Genomic DNA, 20,871 nt, shown 5'->3' with positions numbered 1-20,871 from the left:
ATGGCATCTGGGACAAGGAATAGGAAATACAGGCGATTAAAAGAAACAGATAGAATGGGTGTTTATGGGCACGATGATCATTATGGCGCGATCCTGTGTTATTGACAGCACCAGCTAGCAACCCGACGCTAACGTGATCAATCAAAAGCACTATAAAAGCCCAATTGCCGTAGCGGCAATGGCTTTAAGCGTAACATTGATTAATTGCCTTTAATTGACGTAGATTAATGGCAATGGCGGACTTTGTGTTAACACTTTAATTGCCCGGAACTATTTAATCCATTACATTCATGCGCCCAGTCGATTTATAAACACGGACGCCTTTTCCGGACGGACCGGCCGGAAGTTCATGATGTTGTGTAGCAGCTAACAATAGCCACAGCACTTTAGAGTCGATCGACAACAACGGGAGACAAGAATAAATCTATCGAGACTAGCGACTGGACCGCGGAGCGCCGTCTAACACAGGATCTTTTTTCAGAAAAAGACGGGATGATTTAGATCGCGATTTATGAACGTTTTAAGATTTTCGTTTTCATCAGCTAAACAGAGGAGGGAGTTTTTTGATGACGTCTCACTCTTGCGCGTCACCGAGGAGAGCCCAGCAGGCGTGCCTGGGCTATACAGCCAGGCGATCCGTTTCAATAAACTTCGTCTTTAGGACAATACTTCGTCCTGAGCGTCGGGCGTTACTAATAGAAAGGACAAAGAACTTCGTCCTGGGCGATGGGAGTGTTAAGTACTATATAATTGTGTGTACAGCACTTTGGTTCAACACTGTTGTTTTAAATGTGAGCTCTATAAATGATGTGGTTTGGATTGGAATGGTAACAGACACATATCCATGCTACAAAGGCTAGCCCTCTCTCTCAGGCACGCACGCACCCACGCACGCACGCACGCACGCACGCACGCACTCACACACGCACTCACACACACACACCATGGATGCGAGTGGTATTTGTAAAGGTTATCGAAGTGATATTCAGGGGGATTAACTGACCTTTCTGCCTCCAGAGAAATGCAGCAATACTACGGAGACCTCTGACTGTGTGTGACTGTGTGTGTGTGTGTGTGTGTGTGTGTGTGTGTGCGTGTGCGTGTGCGTGTGTGTGCGCGCAGGTCCATAACAGCTGTAAAGAGAAGATGGGGAAGGTGTGTCCATTGGGCCAGTGCCAAGTGTCAATCATTCCTCCGACCGCACTCAACATTATCGACTCAGATGGTGAGACACACACACACGCACACGCATACGTGCACACCGTTGCATATCGTTGTTGTCAGGCAGAAACCTCTTATCTCCATATTTTAACTTTTTGTGTTTTTTCGTCATCATATAGCGACACAAAAAGGCATCAAAAGTAGTACATCCGCAACATCTGCTAATTTTGCTGTTTTTGAATTTAAATCCCGGTTTTGGACATGTGACCTTTTCACCTGACAGAGGCGATGATGTTTTGTCTGCCGTGAGTTTGTGTCGGGATTCGGGTCAGTTTGTTTCAACTTAGTAACCCAGCTGGTCAAAATATGGCGGGAGAGAAAAGGCAGAATGCCAGTGCCAAATCTAGATTTATTTTGAACCCATTAAAACCAGGAAAGCATCTATGCTTGACAGCCAATCAGCGTTGATGTTGTCCGGACCCCCAGAAATGTTTTGGCTGTTTGATTTTATTCATCCAATCGGCGCACGATGCAAGCGAAGGGCCTTTTTTTTTTTTTTACCAACGCTGACCTGTGTGACCAAAGTGAAGCAATTAAAGCGGCTGGAAACTAATGTATATCTTCAGGTTTGAACACACCTTTAGGTCAGGATTTAGATGGCATTTTTCAGGGTCAAAACAGTTATTGTTCTATTTGCGTGCAGGCTTCTGGAAGGCCACCTCTGCGTCGTGCTCCAGCCCACTGCTGGTCCTGGTCAACTCTAAGAGCGGAGACAACCAGGGGGTGAAGTTCCTTCGAAAGTTCAAGCAGCTCCTCAACCCTGCCCAGGTGTTTGACCTGATGAACGGAGGACCACAGCTGGGGTACAGTGTCTCTTTCTGTCTTCTTTTCCTGTATGACTCGTCTATGACTCAGCATCTATGAGTCACCATTTCTTGGTCCATTTAAAACATATTTGACAGAGAACAACTTTTTGTGTCTTCCCCGGTAACAAAAATAAATAAATATGTAGAATTAACATTCGGTGTGACCGCACCCTTAAGCCCTATTTCAATAATATATATATTTTAATCAATTAGAATTGTTTTTGAACATTTATGAAAATCTTTAGATAATACGATACGATAAGATTTATTAAAAAAAATGTATAGGAAAAGAAATCCAAAATCTATGTTTGTGAAACACTTTGTTAGATACTGTACCTGACAGTATGTACTTCAGTGTCTCTCACTGTGTAAATATGGCTAAAATGTCTCCCTCCCTACTCCCCCAGGCTGCGCCTGTTCCAGAAGTTTGTGACGTTTCGTATCTTGGTGTGCGGGGGAGACGGCAGCGTGGGCTGGGTGCTCTCTGAGCTCGACAAGCTCAACCTCCATAAACAGGTGAGGACGGGCGAGACAAACTCAACCTCCATAAACCCGTAGAGTTTATGGACCGCCCCTGCTATTCATTTCAGTTGCTCAGTGGCGTTTTGAAGCACCCAGAAGAACGCTCTACTTCCACATTTGACCACCAACATTTGGTTGGCAAATGCGGAAGTGCAAACGAGCGCTCAATGGGGTTTCCTCGTGCTAAATGCCTGTGGTTCCAACTCTGACCACTACGTCTCGCGGCTTCAACGTTGGCCAGCCTTTCTGGGGGCTTGCCATAAACAGCTGAGGTCGTGAGGACAGGCGAGACGAGGAGGGAGGAAGCATAGAGCAGTGGTTCTCAATTGAGATGTCCCGATACTGTATCGGTATCAGAAAAGTATCGGTATCGGCCCTTATTTGTCATATCGGGTCATATCGGTAAGGAGTGAGAGTAATTATGAGCTTTGTAACAGTGGCCAAACTGGACATTTATAAAATGTCCAAATATTTTGGAAAATGTTTCAGGGTAAAAGCATTGGTTAAAGCAAGAATCCGATTCCGGGTTTTATTCTCTCATCAAGGATGTTGATGCCATTTTGAATGGTGCTTCAATGAGCCTCTCTGTTCTGTTGTTGAGGGGTTGGTTTTCAACTACAGGTATGTGTATTGCTAGGAGATTTTTGCTAAAGGAGTTTTGCTAATTTGACACATATCCCTTTCTATCTCTCTTCCTTTTTGTCTCGCTTCTCCACCCGGGTCGAATGCTATCAATGCAGTTGCACTGAAAAGGACAAAATCAGACCATTGAATGGTCTCAGTAGCCGTCTACTGACATACCAGATCTCAGTAGGCTGCATTCTGTGCGTTGATCAAGGCTACTGTTTTGATAGCGACGAGGTGTGTTGTCTGACTACTACTGACCCTAAGATTAAATCTAACCCTAACCCTAACCCTGACCCTAACCTCAGTCTTAACCGACCACGTACTGTAAGTCCCGTAACCTCAGTCATATCAGTCTTAACCGGCCACGTAAGTCCCCTAACCTCATATCGGTCTTAACCGGCCACGTACTGTAAGTCCCCTAACCTCATATCAGTCTTAACCGACCACATAAGTCCCCTAACCTCATATCAGTCTTAACTGGCCACATAAGTCCCCTAACCTCATATCAGTCTTAACCGACTGATAGCTTTCGAAGGTCTTTACTCTTTTGGTCTCTCACCTAACCCCCCCCCCCCCCCCCCCCCCCCCCCCTCCTTTCCCCATCTCTCTCTCTCGCCAGTGTCAGCTGGGCGTTCTTCCTCTGGGCACGGGTAATGATCTGGCGCGGGTGCTGGGCTGGGGCGGGCTGTGTGACGACGATGCTCAACTCCTTCAGATCCTGGAGAAACTGGAGAGAGCCACCACTAAAATGCTGGACAGGTAGGTAACCCCCCGCCACTCACTAACCTATCTTACCAGTCTTATTCAAACTGCTGGCTTTCCATTGCATTCCTTGCAGTCTGTCTGTCTGTCTGTCTGTCTGTCTGTCTGTCGTCTCGCTCTCTCTCATTCATTTAATTTAATTCAATATTGCACATTAATCAACAAGTCATCTTTCAAATCCATGTAAATGAGCCAGAATTAGCCAGAAGCAAATTTTCATGTAGTCCATGAGCAGGCTGTTAAAAGTGGTAATAAAACTATCCTTACAAAGCATATGGGCACAAACTGTTTGTTGCTCACTGTCTGTCCCAGGGCCCACCAGGGTCCAAATGGACCTTTAACAGGTCTGTGTTCAAATGAAGCCCCCTCCCCTCTTTTTATATACTTTATAGTTGTAGTGTGAACACCTACAGTATCTACAGTGTAAAACTATCTGTGTTAGTGTATAAATGGAACATGCAGGTCCGTTTGGTTCCATTCGTACTCTCTCAGAGTTACTGACCCTTAAGCGTCCATTTTGACCCCCTGGTGGGCCCCTGACCCGGCGCTGAGAAACGGTGCCTCAGACTTTCACAACCTTTCAGATGTATAACAATTTCAGGTATTTTCAGGATAAAACGGAAATAAAGAGTAAACATTTGAACAGTTGTTACGTTGCTTGTTTAATGTCCTGACTTTAAAACGATAAGCTATACTATAGGATGTGGTTTTCAGCGTGTTTGTCTCCTGGTACAACCTGTGATAAGGAAAAGGACACGCAAGGTTGTCTGATCGGATTGGCTGTAGCGGTGGCCCCTGCCTTGATCCCATAGATAAGAGTGTGTGTGTGTGTGTGTGTGTGTGTGTGTGTGTGTGTGTGTGTGTGTGTGTGTGTGTGTGTGTGTGTGTGTGTGTGTGTGTGTGTGTGTGTGTGTGTGTGTGTGTGTGTGTGTGTGTGTGTGTGTGTGTGTGTGTGTGTGTGTGTGTGTGTGTGTGTGTGTGTGTGTGTGTCGCACACGTTTTCAGGTGGAGTGTGATGATGTATGAGGTGCCAACCAAACACACACCCAATGCCAAGGAGGAAGACAGTATTGATTTCCCTCTCCAGGTACTGTGTAGACAGAGTATGGATTACCCTCAAACGTACCATAGACTCTATAGAGCCACAACAATGGGCTCTCTGCACACATGCCAGTTTGGAAAGAACTTGGGCCCCCTTCCCTGCTTCCTTGGGAAGTAGGGACCGATAATATTAATGAAGACTCTGTTCCATTCTGATCAAACAGAGTCAGGGTGCTGCTATTGTTTCCACCACTTATGCCAGTGGTTCCCAAACTTTTTCATGTCAAGGACCCCCAAATTGACACCAATTAGCCTGCTTGGCCCCCATTTGAAAAGACCCCAATAAGAGAAGATTTTTAGTGATTCTAAACCCGTTAAATTTGGACACCCAGTTTGACATGCATATGGGGGTCCCTGGACCCCACTTTGGGAACCTCGGCCTTATGCAATATGAAAATGTACTCGACAGTGGAGGACGTGTATTGACGTCACTCGGTATGCAGACTGTCTGTCTCTCTGTCCGTCCTCAGGTCCACATCACTCAGTATGCAGACTGTCTGTCTCTCTGTCCGTCCTCAGGTCCACAGTATGCAGACTGTCTGTCCCTCTGTCCGTCCTCAGGTCCACATCACTCAGTATGCAGACTGTCTGTCTCTCTGTCCTTCTTCAGGTCCACATCACTCAGTATGCAGACTGTCTGTCCCTCTGTCCGTCCTCAGGTCCACATCACTCAGTGCAGACTGTCTGTCCCTCTGTCCGTCCTCAGGTCCACATCACTCAGTATGCAGACTGTCTGTCTCTCTGTCCTTCTTCAGGTCCACATCACTCAGTATGCAGACTGTCTGTCCTTCTTCAGGTCCACAGTATGCAGACTGTCTGTCTCTCTGTCCTTCTTCAGGTCCACAGTATGCAGACTGTCTGTCTCTCTGTCCGTCCTCAGGTCCACATCACTCAGTATGCAGACTGTCTGTCTCTCTGTCCGTCCTCAGGTTCACATCACTCAGTATGCAGACTGTCTGTCTCTCTGTCTGTCCTCAGGTCCACATCACTCAGTATGCAGACTGTCTGTCTCTCTGTCTGTCCTCAGGTTCACATCACTCAGTATGCAGACTGTCTGTCTCTCTGTCTGTCCTCAGGTTCACATCACTCAGTGCAGACTGTCTGTCTCTCTGTCCTTCTTCAGGTCCACAGTATGACGACTGTCTGTCCCTCTGTCCGTACTTAGGTCCACATCACTCAGTATGCAGACTGTCTGTCTCTCTGTCCGTCTTCAGGTCCACATCACTCAGTATGCAGACTCGGTTGCGTCTCACCTCACCAAGATCCTGGACTCGGACCAACACAGCGATGTAATTTCCTCTGCCAAGTAAGTGTCATACATATACATGATGTGACTGAAATTACTGTAGCTCTCTGGGGGAGGGGAGAGGAGAGGAGAGGAGAGGAGAGGAGAGGAGAGGAGAGGAGAGGAGAGGAGAGGAGAGGAGAGGCTGAAGGGAAATGAAAGGGGAAGAGCAATTTGGAGAGAAGTAAAGGGAGATGATGCTTGTAGAAAAAGGGTGATGAGAGCGAAGAGAGACCATCTAGAGAGAGAGAGAGAGAGGGGGGGGGGGGGGTGGCGGGGAAGGTGAGTGTCTGGACAATGTACAATAGGTAATTGCACACACACACACACACACACACACACACACACACACACACACACACACACACACACAGGGGGCAGTGAGTTCAGTAAGTGACAGTGACATATTAAAGGCCTATTTAGGAAGTCCCCTCGGTGCATTTAGTAGATGACACGTTTGTGGGACATTGCAGCAGACGTTTCCTCACCACTGACTCTACGTTTTAACAGCGGTTGGTTTAACAGCCTGGCGTATTTTAACAGCGGGCGACATGCAGCCTGGCGTATTTTAACAGCGGGCGACATGCAGCCTGGGGTATTTTAACAGCAGGCGACATGCAGCCTGGCGTATTTTAACAGCGGGCGACATGCAGCCTGGCGTATTTTAACAGCGGGCGACATGCAGCCTGGTGTATTTTAACAGCAGGCGACATGCAGCCTGGCGTATTTTAACAGCGGGCGACATGCAGCCTGGCGTATTTTAACAGCGGGCGACATGCAGCCTGGCGTATTTTAACAGCAGGCGACATGCAGCCTGGCGTATTTTAACAGCGGGCGACATGCAGCCTGGGGTATTTTAACAGCAGGCGACATGCAGCCTGGCGTATTTTAACAGCGGGCGACATGCAGCCTGGCGTATTTTAACAGCGGGCGACATGCAGCCTGGTGTATTTTAACAGCGGGCGACATGCAGCCTGGCGTATTTTAACAGCAGGCGACATGCAGCCTGGAGTATTTTAACAGCAGGCGACATGCAGCCTGGTGTATTTTAACAGCAGGCGACATGCAGCCTGGAGTATTTTAACAGCGGGCGACATGCAGCCTGGCGTATTTTAACAGCAGGCGACATGCAGCCTGGCGTATTTTAACAGCGGGCGACATGCAGCCTGGCGTATTTTAACAGCGGGCGACATGCAGCCTGGGGTATTTTAACAGCGGGCGACATGCAGCCTGGCGTATTTTAACAGCGGGCGACATGCAGCCTGGGGTATTTTAACAGCAGGCGACATGCAGCCTGGCGTATTTTAACAGCAGGCGACATGCAGCCTGGCGTATTTTAACAGCGGGCGACATGCAGCCTGGGGTATTTTAACAGCGGGCGACATGCAGCCTGGGGTATTTTAACAGCGGGCGACATGCAGCCTGGGGTATTTTAACAGTGGGCGACATGCAGCCTGGCGTATTTTAACAGCGGGCGACATGCAGCCTGGCGTATTTTAACAGCGGGCTACATACTATACTGACGATAGCAGGCGAAGATGCGTTAGTTGAGAAGTGGGCGGAGGAGGAGCGTCGTTCAAAAACATGAAAATATTTTGGCTTTTGGACAACATTGTCCGACGATAGCCAATCAAATTCATGTGTTGCTTTGTTTACCCTCCACACGGAAGGGTGTTACGTTTACATTACATACATACATTACAGTGGTTTTCAACCATGTGGTCCGGAGAGCACCATGTGGTCCGGGGACCACCAGTGGTCCGGGGACCACCATGTGGTCCGGGGACCACCAGTGGTCCGGGGACCACCAGTGGTCCTTGGCGACGTTCCAGGTGGTCCCCAGATAAGTGATGGAGAGTTGGTAACCAAATGGACCCTTATAGATCTTTACCTCTTCAGAGTGTAAAATGAAACCAAATGGACCCTTAGAGCGTAAAATGAAACCAAATGGACCCTTAGAGCGTAAAATGAAACCAAATGGACCTCTCCTAATGGTACTAACATCAACATGGAATTGTGGACAAAATGAGGCCTTAAAATGAAAAGGGTTGAAAACCACGCACTGACATAATGTAATGTTTCTGACTGTCTCTCCTCACAGGTTTCTGTGTGGGACGGTCAATGATTTTGTGACTGAGGTCGGGAAGGCATATGAGAAGGCCACGGAAAACAAAGAAGAGGCGGACGCTATGGCTAAAAAGGTAGGTGTGTGTGTGTGTGCGTGCGCACATGCGTGCGCGCGACTGTGTGCATGCGTGTACGTGTGTGTGTCCTAATGGGAATACTTGTGTTTGGGTTGGGGGAAAAAAATGTATTGACTCAAATATGGCGATATTTAAAAACGATTTTAAAGTTCAGAATCTCTCTGTCTCTCTCTCTCTCTCTCTCTCTCTCTCTCTCTCTCTCTCTCAGTGTGCGTTGCTGAATGAGAAGTTAGATTCCCTGGTCAAGGCTCTAAGCGAGGAAGCGGAGGCACAGGTAATTAACACTGATAACAACCTGCGTTGGTTATAGTATAAACACACAGCATGACTCAGCGTGTGAGTCATGTTCATGTCATTGAATCACAATGACTGAATGTATCGTCAGACAGCATTGATATAGCTGGCTCATCTAAATGAATGTGCACCATCATAATAAAGGTTATTTAAGCTAGCAACAAGTCGATGTTGTTACCACATCATGTTTTTAAAAAAAAGCACAGCAAGTACAGTGCCGACTCTGGTCCGTTTTACTAAGTATAGAAGTATAGAGGGCCTAAGCGGTTGAAATAAATTAATATGGATGGATATGCATTTATGGATAGATAATACCGGAAGAAACGCCGGAGTGCTGCTGGCTACCGTGCACCTTTGAAGTTAGCTCTTTAGCTTCTACTACAGTGTAAGATATGGTGGTCACGGACAGTGCTGACAGTATACCGTTGACCAGGTGGTGCCAGCGGGCACGCAGCCCGGCCAGGAGGGAGGTGAGTCGGGTCCGACCGAGGAGGGCGGCGAGGCGGGCACCGCCGTGAAGACCTACCGCTCCAAGGAGCAGCTGATGCTCCGAGCCAACAGTCTGAAGAAAGCTCTGAGGCAGATCATAGAGCAGGCTGAGAAAGGTACACGCACGCACGCACGCACGCACGCACGCACGCACGCACGCACGCACGCACACACGCACACACACGCACGCAGAGATCACAGGGAAAGCTGAGAAGGGCAGATAAACCCACCCACACAGACACAAATCAGACGAAGGTGGGGGGCTGGGTGATGCACACTCCAGTGCACACAATCCAAGCCTTAAGAAGCACGGAGGCATTCCGTGGCATTTTTATATTCTTTTTGTATGACTCGGCCTGGGCTTGAACCCTGAGCAGACACTCTTAACCACAATGCCTCTGAGCTGGTTTATCCTAGATAACCGGCAACATTTTCCAAATGTTTCCTCCCGTTCAAACAGCTTCCTGTATCTATCCGCTGAGGTGCCACAGCTCACAGCCACTAGACTTGACATCTCTTTGTGTGTCTCAAGACAGTTTGTGCACTCAAGGGATTTTGGAAAAGCTGTCTGGTACTTACCGTACCGGGGATGTGATTCTCTCTGTAATCGGGATGTTTGCTATAGCTTTTCTCTACTCTCCTCTGTGCCTGCAGCGCTAGTATGTCTCCACCTTTTTCTTAACCGAATCTGTGCCAGAACGAGATAATCTTGTGAATAGCTATTGTATCCAACTGTGCCATTCACGAGATTTGATTAATAAGCATTAATCCAGCATTAAACATGCCTACATCCCGATCACGCTTAATTGTCCTTTTCTCCTCAAAATGAGACAAACTGCGATCTTTGGGACCTTATGAAACCCTAATCCTTGATCGCGCTAAAAACAGTTGCTATTTTCAAGAGGTTTTAGGGAATTTCATCCCCTGTCTCCTAACATTTTCTCTTCATCCCTGCTCTCTCTGTCTCTGTCTCTGTCTCTCTCTCTCTCAGTGGTGGATGAACAGAACCGTCACTCTCAGGTCCAGAGGATGTCTTCCTGCTCCTCCATGAAGAGAGAGAACAGCGACGAGAGAGACTCCGAACCACGTCAGTTCTCCTTACCCCACACACACACGCACGCACGCACGCACGCACGCACACACACACACACACACATATTTGGATTGCTGATCCTCTGCCTGTCTTCAGCAGTTGTAAGCTTGCCTTTGTTCTGCATTATTTAATAAATAAGTGATTTGAACACTGTTCTGCTGGTTGTGAAACTTGTGACTCTGTATTTGGGTTTTACATTCTGCTACCGTGACAACAACAAAAGAAACAAAGAGCTGTTGTTTTTGAAGTGGTATCTGTTACCTTCCCCTATCCTTCCTGACATGTCTATTCTGCCCCATTTACCTACAATGCCGATCCCCAGGTTCAGGGAACTTAAGCCCCGCCTCCACCATTGTCCTGGAGAAACCGGAGAACATCAGCCCTGTCATCTACGACGAGGACGCTGTGTAAGTGTGTGTGTGTGTGTGTGTGTGTGTGTGTGTGGGTGTGTGTGGGTGCGTGGGTGCGTGTGTGCGTGCGCACTAGCAGATTCTCGCCATAGCACTTGCCCTAGCTTTGACGAGCTAAAGGTTAAAATTACATTTAGATGGCATGTTATGCACAGTAGAGTAGACGGATGCCAGTTAATTTGTTGACCTGGCCTCCTATAGAGCGTCGCAGTCCCGCCTCCTACCCGGGACCAGGAAATGAAATCCAATGCATTATTCTCATAGACATTTCGTAAAGTATTTATTTAAAGACGGTTACGCCGCGGACAAAGCCAACTCGAGTCGTGACAACTCATGACAACACAAACAATATTTTGGACCAAACAAATAATTAGAAAGAAGAAAAAAACGGCAGGTTACAACACTTTTTTTGTTGTTTTTCTTCTTTCTAATTATTTGTTTGGTCCAAAATATTGTTTGTGTTGTCATGAGTTGTCACGACTCGAGTTGGCTTTGTCCGCGGCGTAACCGTCTTTAAATAAATACTTTACGAAATGTCTATGAGAATAATGCATTGGATTTCATTTCCTGGTCCCGGGTAGGAGGCGGGACTGCGACGCTCTATAGTGTGTATAGTTTCAATGTGCATTATTTATTTTTGTATACTATACTGGTTAGACTAATGATAGGTTATTGGTTTACCTACAGTATGGTCCTAGATGACTATTTCTATGCATTTGATGTATTACCTCGTGGTTACCTGGCTTACTGTAAATCGCCCTGGATTTAGAGCGTCTGCTAAATGCCTAGATTGTAATGGATTTATGGCATCAGCACAGTGCACAGAATCTGTCAAGTTTGTCCTTGTGTTAACTAGGAAAATTACTAGTATCTTCTAACATTCCAACATTAACCTGTGGAGTGTTTGTTCTTCTCTTTCTAGACACTGTGCAGAGAAGTGTGTGATGAACAACTACTTTGGCATCGGCCTGGATGCCAAGATCTCATTGGAGTTCAACAATAAGAGAGATGAGCACCCAAAGAAATGCAGGTACAGAGCGAGGGGCATTATTGTACTGTACTGTACTGTACTGTACTGTACTGTACTGTACTGTACTGTACTGTACTGTACTGTACTGTACTGTACTGTACTAAAAACATTTCAAAAGTAGTGAATATAGCTGATTACAAGCTCACTGTGAGCTTGTGGATCAGCTATTTTCACTGCTATTGTATTGCGCTCATGTATGATGATGTAGGGCATTAATTTACAACAAAACAAAAAAAGTTGAAATATAGAGATGCAGTAGAAGGTTTAATTATCTTCTCTTCTCAAATCAACAAATCAAAATGATTCCCGAGCGCGGCACGGCTGCAGCTCACCGCTCCTTGGCTGCGGCTCACCGCTCGGGTCAAATGCAGAGAACAAATGTCATTGCGGTAACGTGTGTGACAATGACAAATCGTACAACTTTGACTTTGACTTTTTATCAGAGGCTCAAACATAGCAACTTCATAGTAAAATCTTTTTTCTTATCTGTATTCTCCAATTCAAGACTCTCAACTCTTAAACAGTTTCAAAACCTGAGAGGAAACCGTTCCACATAAATATGATCTTTTCTATTATTTTTCACCTCTTTGTCCTCTTTTTTAACGCACTATTACAGGTATAAACGGCTTATGCAATGTGCTATAAAATATATAATCGCTGTCAGGCAGAAACCATTTGTGACTACATTTGACTGAGGGACTGCCATTGGATTTTTTTGAATTTTTGTTTTTTCATGTCATATGAAAAAACAAAAATACATACATACTATATAGACGTCAGTCTGTAAGTAATTAATTAAGGGTTTTACTACGAGTAAGGGGGCAACAACAGAAAAGGCTTGACCCCCCCCCCCCTACATATTTAAGCCTTGTGCTGGAGACAGCCAGCAGCAGCCTGCCTGCAGTGCTGATATCAATGACCTTGAGGAGACAAGGTGGGGCTGCTAACCCAGTAGACCTGAATGGCACTGTATACAACTGTCTGTCTGTCTGTCTGTCTGTCTGTCTCTCCCTGTAGTAGTCGTACTAAGAACATGATGTGGTATGGAGTGTTGGGCACTAAAGAGTTGGTGCAGAAAACCTACAAGAACCTGGAACAGAGAGTTCAGCTGGAGGTCAGCACCACACACACACACACACACACACACACACACACACACACACACACACACACACACACACACACACACACACACACACACACGGAAAGCAGCTGACTGGGTTTCCTGAAACATGATGTGAACTTGATGCAGTGATATATTAGTAACATGAACTCTCTCCGTCTTTCACTCTGCAGTGTGATGGGGTTTCCATGTCTCTTCCCAGCCTCCAGGGACTTGCAGTCCTCAACATCGGCAGCTACGCAGGTGGCATCAACTTCTGGGGAGGGACCAAGGAGGATAATGTAAGTCTGATGGCACATACTGTACGCACGCACGCACGCACGCACGCACGCACGCACGCACGCACGCACGCACGCACGCACGCACGCACGCACGCACGCACGCACGCACGCACGCACGCACGCACGCACACACACACACACACACACACACACACATTTAATGGGGCAGGTGCTCAAGTAAAACAGGGCACCTTGTGCGGCGCATAGAACCGCCAGCTTTTAATCCAGAATTATCAAATGTCGCCATGTGCCAGATACTGTGCACTGTACAAAACTAAAATAAAATGAACAAACTGTACAAAAAATGAACTTTCAAAAGGGCACATTGCTGTCCAGAGGGTAGAAGGACTGGTGCTCTAGCACCACCTAGTGTCTATGTGTGTACGTCCCTACACACACACACACACACACACACACACACACACACACACACACACACAGAGAGAAAATTACGTACTGTAGCTGTCTCTTCTATTTTCCTTGCACAAGTCTAAAGGCTGAGCTGAGCTGGCTCATATTGGCTGGTGAACCAATTTGGTTCCATTTCTACACTCTCAGAGTTAAATTAACATTGATTTTACAAAATAAATTTGGGTCCCAGAGATAGAAATGCCAATTTTGGGTCCGTAGCCTAATGCATTTCAAACTCGGGGTCCTTGAAATTAAAATGGTTGACAATCACTGCTAGAGCCGTAAAAACTCTTCTCTTATGGGGGGTCCCTGGCATATCTTTTCAAATGGGGCTCCGTGGGCTAATAAGTGTCAATTTGGGGGTCCTTGGCATAAAGAAGTTTGAAAACCACTGCTTTATGCTGGGTTGTTTTTCTTCCCGATCGGCAGTTCATAGCCGCGAGCGAGACTGGCGTGGCAATGGAGGACAATCACTTCTGGGTCGGCCGGATAATGCTTCTTCTCTGTTTGTCGCACATTACACTGGCACTGGCCTCACGTTACCACCTATGGTAACGGGAGGGAATGTGTTAACATGGGACTGGATTGCGCACACATTTCATATGCGCTGCATTGTGTAGTAGGTTATATTACAAAACAAATTGTGGAAAATGTAATACCCTTTTGCACACCACAGAGTATAACACAGGGAAATATTCATGTAATATTTGACCTGGAGTGTCTATACCAGGGGTCCTCAACTAGAAATGCTGAAGGTCCACTAATCATTTTTGAAAAAGACTAAGGTCCGGTCCCATGAGCGCGGCGCGGGCCACGCAGCGGCCAGCGGAGAGCGGGGCTCTATGCCTGTTTAGTACAGTCACACCAAGGCAAGCTTATACAAATCGGTTCCCCTCCCAACCAACCAATACTGGGGTGCAGAGCATGGAAATAGAATGTTTCACAAATATTCCCCTCCAAAAATGCACAGCAAATGAGAGGTATTGTGTTGAGGCACAAAGAACACTTATTTTTTCAAGTTAAAAAAAAAAGATTTTTTTTCCCCAGGGTCCACAGAGAGGTGGTCCGCGGTCCACTCCGCCTATTGAAGACCCCTGGTCTATACTTTGACTCAAGTACTGGGGTTGAGTACTTTGTTAACTGACCTTTATGTTGTGTGTGTCCAGAACTTTGGCGCTCCGTCCTTTGATGATAAGAAGCTGGAGGTGGTGGCTGTGTTTGGCAGCATGCAGATGGCCGTGTCCAGAGTTATCAACCTGCAACACCACCGCATTGCACAGGTAACGCACGCACGCACGCACACACACACGCGTGCGCACACACACACACACACACACTCACTCACTCACTCACTCACTCACACGCGAGGGATGGAACGTATCAAAATTAACGTGCACCAGTACCTTAAACGCCTCACTAGGGGCTGATATTACCTCTGTAATCTGTTTAACCTCTGGCATGACACCTACATTTTCCATAGACGTACAACTGTGACACGTACAGTATGCACGTGTGGCATATGGGTGATATGGTTAACTTCAGTGTGACATTAATGCAACGTAGTTCCGTTTAAATCATAGAGTCAGATAACAGATCAACTGTAAACATTACAGTAAGTAGTGCAAGATGATCACACAACGGATATGCTTATCGTGGTTAATGATATGATGGGGTGTTTTTGTCGTCATTTATTCATAGCAGTAACGAGGCTGTTTGATAACGATTAGGCTACTGTTATTTGATGACGATTGATTGGCTTCATTATAACCACTAAATGCAACTTATATTATATAACGCCCCTAATTGCTCCCGAAGTGCAGGTTGTTACCTTATGGAATGCACAATATATGGTGCCTTATATGTAATGCACAATATATGTAAAAATACGCTATAAAAATGCACCATTTGCCATTTACCATTTAGAGAGAGAGAGAGAGAAACAAATGGCATTTCGAAATAATGAACACAGTCTGTGGTATGCAGTAATTTGAACGTCATGATGAGATAATATGATAGACGAACATCCTTTCATTCACAATGGAGTTGTGAGGCCATATGATTGAATCAGTTTGGATGAGATTGCAGTCCATTGCCTCCTCGCTGTGCTCAGCAGTTGAGTCTCTTGGCAGAGAGAGGACAAGAATGGAGAGAAGCAGACATGCTGAGAAAGCTGCTGTTTTGGGGGAGCACCACTTTGAGCCTGCATGGCATCCCTGGCATTATAGACGAAAGTATTCCAAAACCTTGAAGAAAATGGCAAAGACAGCAGATTTACCAGCCCCCAAACTAAAGCCTTGTTGTGACACACTCTCTCTCACTCTCTGACACACTTTTCTCTATCGATTACGCACCCCATGGACAATTTAATTCATGGATATGTTTTTGTTGCATTCCTAAGCCAATAATTTGCACGCACGCACGCACGCACGCACGCACGCACGCACGCACGCACGCACGCACGCACACACACAGTACAACATTGTATACACATTTATCATTGATATATTGTATGAATGCGGTGCCACAGTGTCGGCAGGTGAAGATCACCATCCTCGGAGAGGAGGGAGTTCCCGTGCAGGTGGACGGCGAGGCCTGGATCCAACCTCCTGGCATCGTCAAGATCGTCCACAAGAACCGAGCTCAGATGCTCACCAGAGACAGGGTGAGTGGCCTGTTGAGGGTTGAGGGTTTTTTTTCACACACATGCACAGAGCGCATTCTTTTTCCCCCCTGATGAAGTGTCCAGGACAAGAAGTTCATACGGCCCTTTTACTTAAGCAATACTGCAATATAGAAATATACTCTTGTTACAAGTAAAAGTCTGGAATTCAAAATTTACATGACTAAAAGTACAAATGTATTGATATCAAGATGTTCTTATTATGATTGTCCCATTTCAAGTTTTCAAAATGTATAAAAATCTTCAAAAAATAGCAGATCTACAAATCTTTTGTATATACTGTAGCAGATTTACAAGCTCACAATGAGTACATGTGAGTACATGTTACTTTACACCACTGAATAATTAACATTTCAATAAGTTCCAACACTAATGAACAACAGTATAGTATACAACGTGTGTACAGGTATGGTGGAGTAAAATTCCTTGGTTGTGGTTCCTCAACACATGCCTTGTAGTAGCAACAGTAGTAAAACGACAACAAATAATATAACATGTAATTACAAGAACAATAGCAGCAATACTAATCCTCCAGAACCACCACAAAAGGCTCTGGTCAGGCTCTGCCAGTGGGCCTAATCAGCCTAAATCCCCTCCCCTGTGCAATTTACAGCATCTGCCTCAGCCAATTGATTGCCATGGCAACCCCACACCTGACAATTGATTAGCCTACTTAACCAGTCCACTTTTCACAGTCAGTAAGTTTGCCCTCTTCAGACACAGGCAGAAAGATAGAGATCTCCATGTGGGACACAGACAGATAGTTAAAACGGGTGCTATGACAAGTTGACAACGGGTATTATTAGGTTCCCATGCAAGTTGCATCGTTCTCAAGTAGGCCGGTAGCCGACGGGCATGTACAGGTCTAGTTAGTTCTAATGTTACTCACCAAATGTTATTAATTGTGACAAATGCATTGTAATTAGTGATGCACCCAATAATTGGCCGCAGAAATTGGCCGCAGAAGATGGCCATCTTTAGCATAAAATGTCCGCCTTGTTACAGTATGTCCAAAAGGTGTCTTCTGTCCCCCCCCCTGTTACAGTGTAAATAATGGATATGGAAATAAGGGGAAAAGCTGGACAAATGTGTTATTCTGACAGCTGAACATGCCCTCTTTCAGAAAGTAAAATCCTTTAAAAATGTATTTTGAAAAAAGTTGCTAGGCTGAAATGGCACCGAATAGTAGGAATGACCCTAGCCTCTTCCGTACGTAATATTTGACACCTACGTTTGGCAGGGATGAAAGCATGGAGTTTGACTGAGTTGTTTTGGCCCAAACACTGCACCCCCAGTGCCATTAACCCACTGGAAAAACAGTTTAGCTGCTGTAGGTTTGATAGCTGCAAACAGACACAAGACACGCCTGTTTTCTAACAGACAAAGGCTTTTTTATTTTTTATTTACTGGCTCACTTGTTTATTCGGTGCTCTCTCTGGGTCGATGGAGGCTATTTGCACTGTGGGTTTTTGACGTTTTTGAGTTCGGTCCAATTGTTAGCTCTTCTCACACACTTCAATTTTAGTATTTCTTCTGGGGCAGACAAGATGGCTGTTTGGCAGACCGCAGGGCACTTGGGGGAGGAGGTATCAAGGTAATGAATGGATTGGGGACAAGCACACTTTGTATTAAACGGCGGACAATCTTGAGGCGTTTAATCCTCTTCTGGGCTCATGGGGGACATGCTGTGTTCAGTGCACGGGGACAAGGTTAGAACTGTCTGTGCTTCTGGGCTCATGGGGGACATGCTGGGTTCAGTGCACGGGGACAAGGTTCTTCTGGGCTCATGGGGGACATGCTGTGTTCAGTGCACGGGGACAAGGTTAGAACTGTCTGTGCTTTTCTTTTTGAACAGAGGAGTTTGTTTCTTTTGCAGATAGACGACCAGTGTTGATACTCTAAGACACTTTACTTAAATGAAACAAACTTCTTTATTCAAGCTAAAAGTAATAAATGGCTACGAAAGAAGAGGAAGAAGAATGTTTTGTCAGTTATTTGATGGAGAGAAATAATTGACTAGTCCTGGTAAAATTCCATATGTTTGGGGTTTGGGAATAATTTAGTGTCAGTTGTGTTAAAAGTTACAATGACCAGTATTAGTATATTCCGACCAAATCATTTTCTGGATTTTGATGAGGATTGTGTTTTTGTGGTTCAATAAAGGTGCTTTTAACCACCTAATCTATCTGTTAAATTGCAGCTGTACACGGTTTGTACATCCAAAAATAACCAATCTACAAGCTCCCTTGTAGATCGGCTATTTTTGGCTAACCTTCCCCATCAGAATAGGGATGTTGGACTTCAAGTGGTTGAATGTTGCTCCTATTCTCATCATCTGTCTCTCTGTCTGTCTGTCTCTCTGTCTGTCTCTCTGTCTGTCTGTCTGTCTCTCTGTCTGTCTGTCTGTCTGTCTGTCTGTCTGTCTGTCTGTCTGTCTGTGTGTCTGTGTGTCTGTCTGTCTGTCTGTCTGTCTGTCTGTCTGTCTGTCTGTCTGTCTGTCTGTCTGTCTGTCTGTCTGTCTGTCTGTCTGTCTGTCTGTCTGTCTGTCTGTCTGTCTGTGTGTGCGTGCGTGCGCACCCCAGGCGTTTGAGAGCACCCTGAAGTCGTGGGAGGACAAGAGGAAGATTGACAGCTACCGTAGCTACCTGGAGAGGCCCCGCCTCAACTCCCAGCAGTCCATGGAGTATCTGACCGAGGAGGAGTGTGCTCAGGTCCAACAGCTGGGCATGGTGGCCGACACACTCATCACCAGGTGTGTGTGTGTGTGTGTGTGTGTGTGTGTGTGTGTGTGTGTGTGTGTGTGTGTGTGTGTGTGTGTGTGTGTGTGTGTGTGTGTGTGTGTGTGTGTGTGTGTGTGTGTGTGTGTGTGTGTGTGTGTGTGTGTGTGTGTGTGTGTGTGTGTGTGTGTGTGCGCGTGCGCGGGGCGCGCGTACAGTAATTATTGCACACTAGGCAAAATGGCTGACACATTTATTCATGAGAGAGAGAGATTGAAAGGGTGCTCAAAATCAATCTCATTACCACATTGTTTTGTAATTTGTACAGCTCTGATGCCAGATGATGCATCCATGTGTTCACCCTTTTCCTCTGCAGAAAGCACATCTGGGTCTCTCTTGAAGGAAATGGAAAAGGACACTCATGCATTAATTAAGGCAGTGGTTCTCAAACTGGAGAGTGTCCCCACGTTATTTAATTTTTTTGGGGGGGGGGGTCCCCAGATGATTCGCTTAATGTGCAACATACAGTATAACTAAGTGTATGCAGGGTAGCTGCACTGCCGTTTAGTCTTAATACCAAATTGACCACATTTTCAAATATTATGGAAGAAAGAGGCAAACATTGTGAAAATAGCCGATCAACAATCTTGTAGTTTGGCTTTTTTTTACAATATTTATCTGTGGAACCCTCTCGAGTCGAACTAAATGTAATCCCTACAATTCCAAGTGCTATCCAGTCCTTGAATTAAGGGACTGGATACAGCCTCCATTGGGCCTTTTTGTACCCAGATTATGCACCGTTTAACTAGCAAAAGTGGTGTAGGACACGCCCAAATGCACTTGTGCCATGCACTGACCATGTGCCATAGATCGCTAGACCACATCTATTCTTGGCATCATAGGCAGATATTTTGACAAAAATAGCAGATCTAAGCTATTATCGCTGTTTGATATACTATGTACAAAGCCCACCATGTTCATTTTAATAGGAGTTTTGTCCCCTCAACCATCACGGTCTTAAACAAACTGCCCTGCCGATTTGTTTCTGTATACAGTGGGGACCTTATGTTTTTGTATTGTTTTGGTGTAATGTTTTCTGTACCATGTGTTGTTTTGTTGTGGGTTTTGAACAGACCTGTGAAGATGAATATCCTTCGGGACAATAAAGATTATCATTATTTGTATTATTATCCCTAGGCTTTATTTTCCTTTATATTTTTCTTGCTTGTACGACACACGCTTGATGACGTCAACAAGCTTGTTGTGCAACAATTAATCCATTGAGACCTGGAACGCATCCATGTCACGTTAGCGTTTAACCACATTAACCATTAACCCATTTTGGGGCGGGAACCCCTTTTGGTGTTTTAAACATTGTTATAATTTAGCTATTGAAAAATAGCAGATCTACAAGCTCATAGCGCGCCACCGAGTGGCGCGCTATGAACTTGTAGGTCTGCTATTTTTGAAAAATCGTTAAAATGTGCCTCAAATCTTTCCGAAAATTGTCATGATTTAGAAAACTTTTTTTTTTAAATTTCGACGTCAGGCCTGTATCGTTTGTATCTGGCAGTACTGTGAACGCAGCATAGTCTTTTCAACCAAGTGTGTTTGTGTCCTCTCTCTCCATCCAGGATCCGCGACGCGGCCAAGACCCACAAACTGGTGGAGCAGGAGCTGGCTCACGCCGTTAACGCCACAGCACTGGTGCTGTCCGAAACCTTCCCTACCAAGCCTTCCAGTCCTGAGGTGAGTGTCCCAAACCTTCCCTACCAAGCTTTCCAGTCCTCAGGTGAGTGTCCCAAACTGAGGTGA

At 45.8% G+C, this 20,871-nt stretch overlaps 1 protein-coding gene across 1 annotated transcript in view; it reads left to right on the top strand.

The window, feature by feature from the left end:
* The window catches only part of LOC306913597 (diacylglycerol kinase delta), a 112,684-nt gene that overhangs the window by 81,680 nt on the left and 10,133 nt on the right, over window positions 1-20,871 (top strand). Inside the window, exons 11-28 of the mRNA XM_079490358.1 lie at window positions 1,123-1,225; window positions 1,865-2,024; window positions 2,435-2,543; window positions 3,796-3,935; window positions 4,944-5,025; window positions 6,254-6,345; window positions 8,426-8,525; window positions 8,737-8,802; window positions 9,256-9,427; window positions 10,303-10,398; window positions 10,727-10,811; window positions 11,737-11,844; window positions 12,862-12,958; window positions 13,141-13,248; window positions 14,826-14,939; window positions 16,187-16,321; window positions 18,922-19,091; window positions 20,691-20,805. Of these exons, the coding sequence (XP_079346484.1) occupies window positions 1,123-1,225; window positions 1,865-2,024; window positions 2,435-2,543; window positions 3,796-3,935; window positions 4,944-5,025; window positions 6,254-6,345; window positions 8,426-8,525; window positions 8,737-8,802; window positions 9,256-9,427; window positions 10,303-10,398; window positions 10,727-10,811; window positions 11,737-11,844; window positions 12,862-12,958; window positions 13,141-13,248; window positions 14,826-14,939; window positions 16,187-16,321; window positions 18,922-19,091; window positions 20,691-20,805 (2,052 nt within the window). The remainder of the gene's footprint in view (window positions 1-1,122; window positions 1,226-1,864; window positions 2,025-2,434; window positions 2,544-3,795; window positions 3,936-4,943; window positions 5,026-6,253; window positions 6,346-8,425; window positions 8,526-8,736; window positions 8,803-9,255; window positions 9,428-10,302; window positions 10,399-10,726; window positions 10,812-11,736; window positions 11,845-12,861; window positions 12,959-13,140; window positions 13,249-14,825; window positions 14,940-16,186; window positions 16,322-18,921; window positions 19,092-20,690; window positions 20,806-20,871) is intronic.

Source organism: Electrona antarctica (genome assembly GCF_951216825.1).
Source record: "Electrona antarctica genome assembly, chromosome: 21".
Lineage (NCBI taxonomy): Eukaryota > Metazoa > Chordata > Actinopteri > Myctophiformes > Myctophidae > Electrona > Electrona antarctica.
Note: the sequence above shows the minus strand (reverse complement) of the source record. Positions and strands in the feature narration are given on the sequence as shown.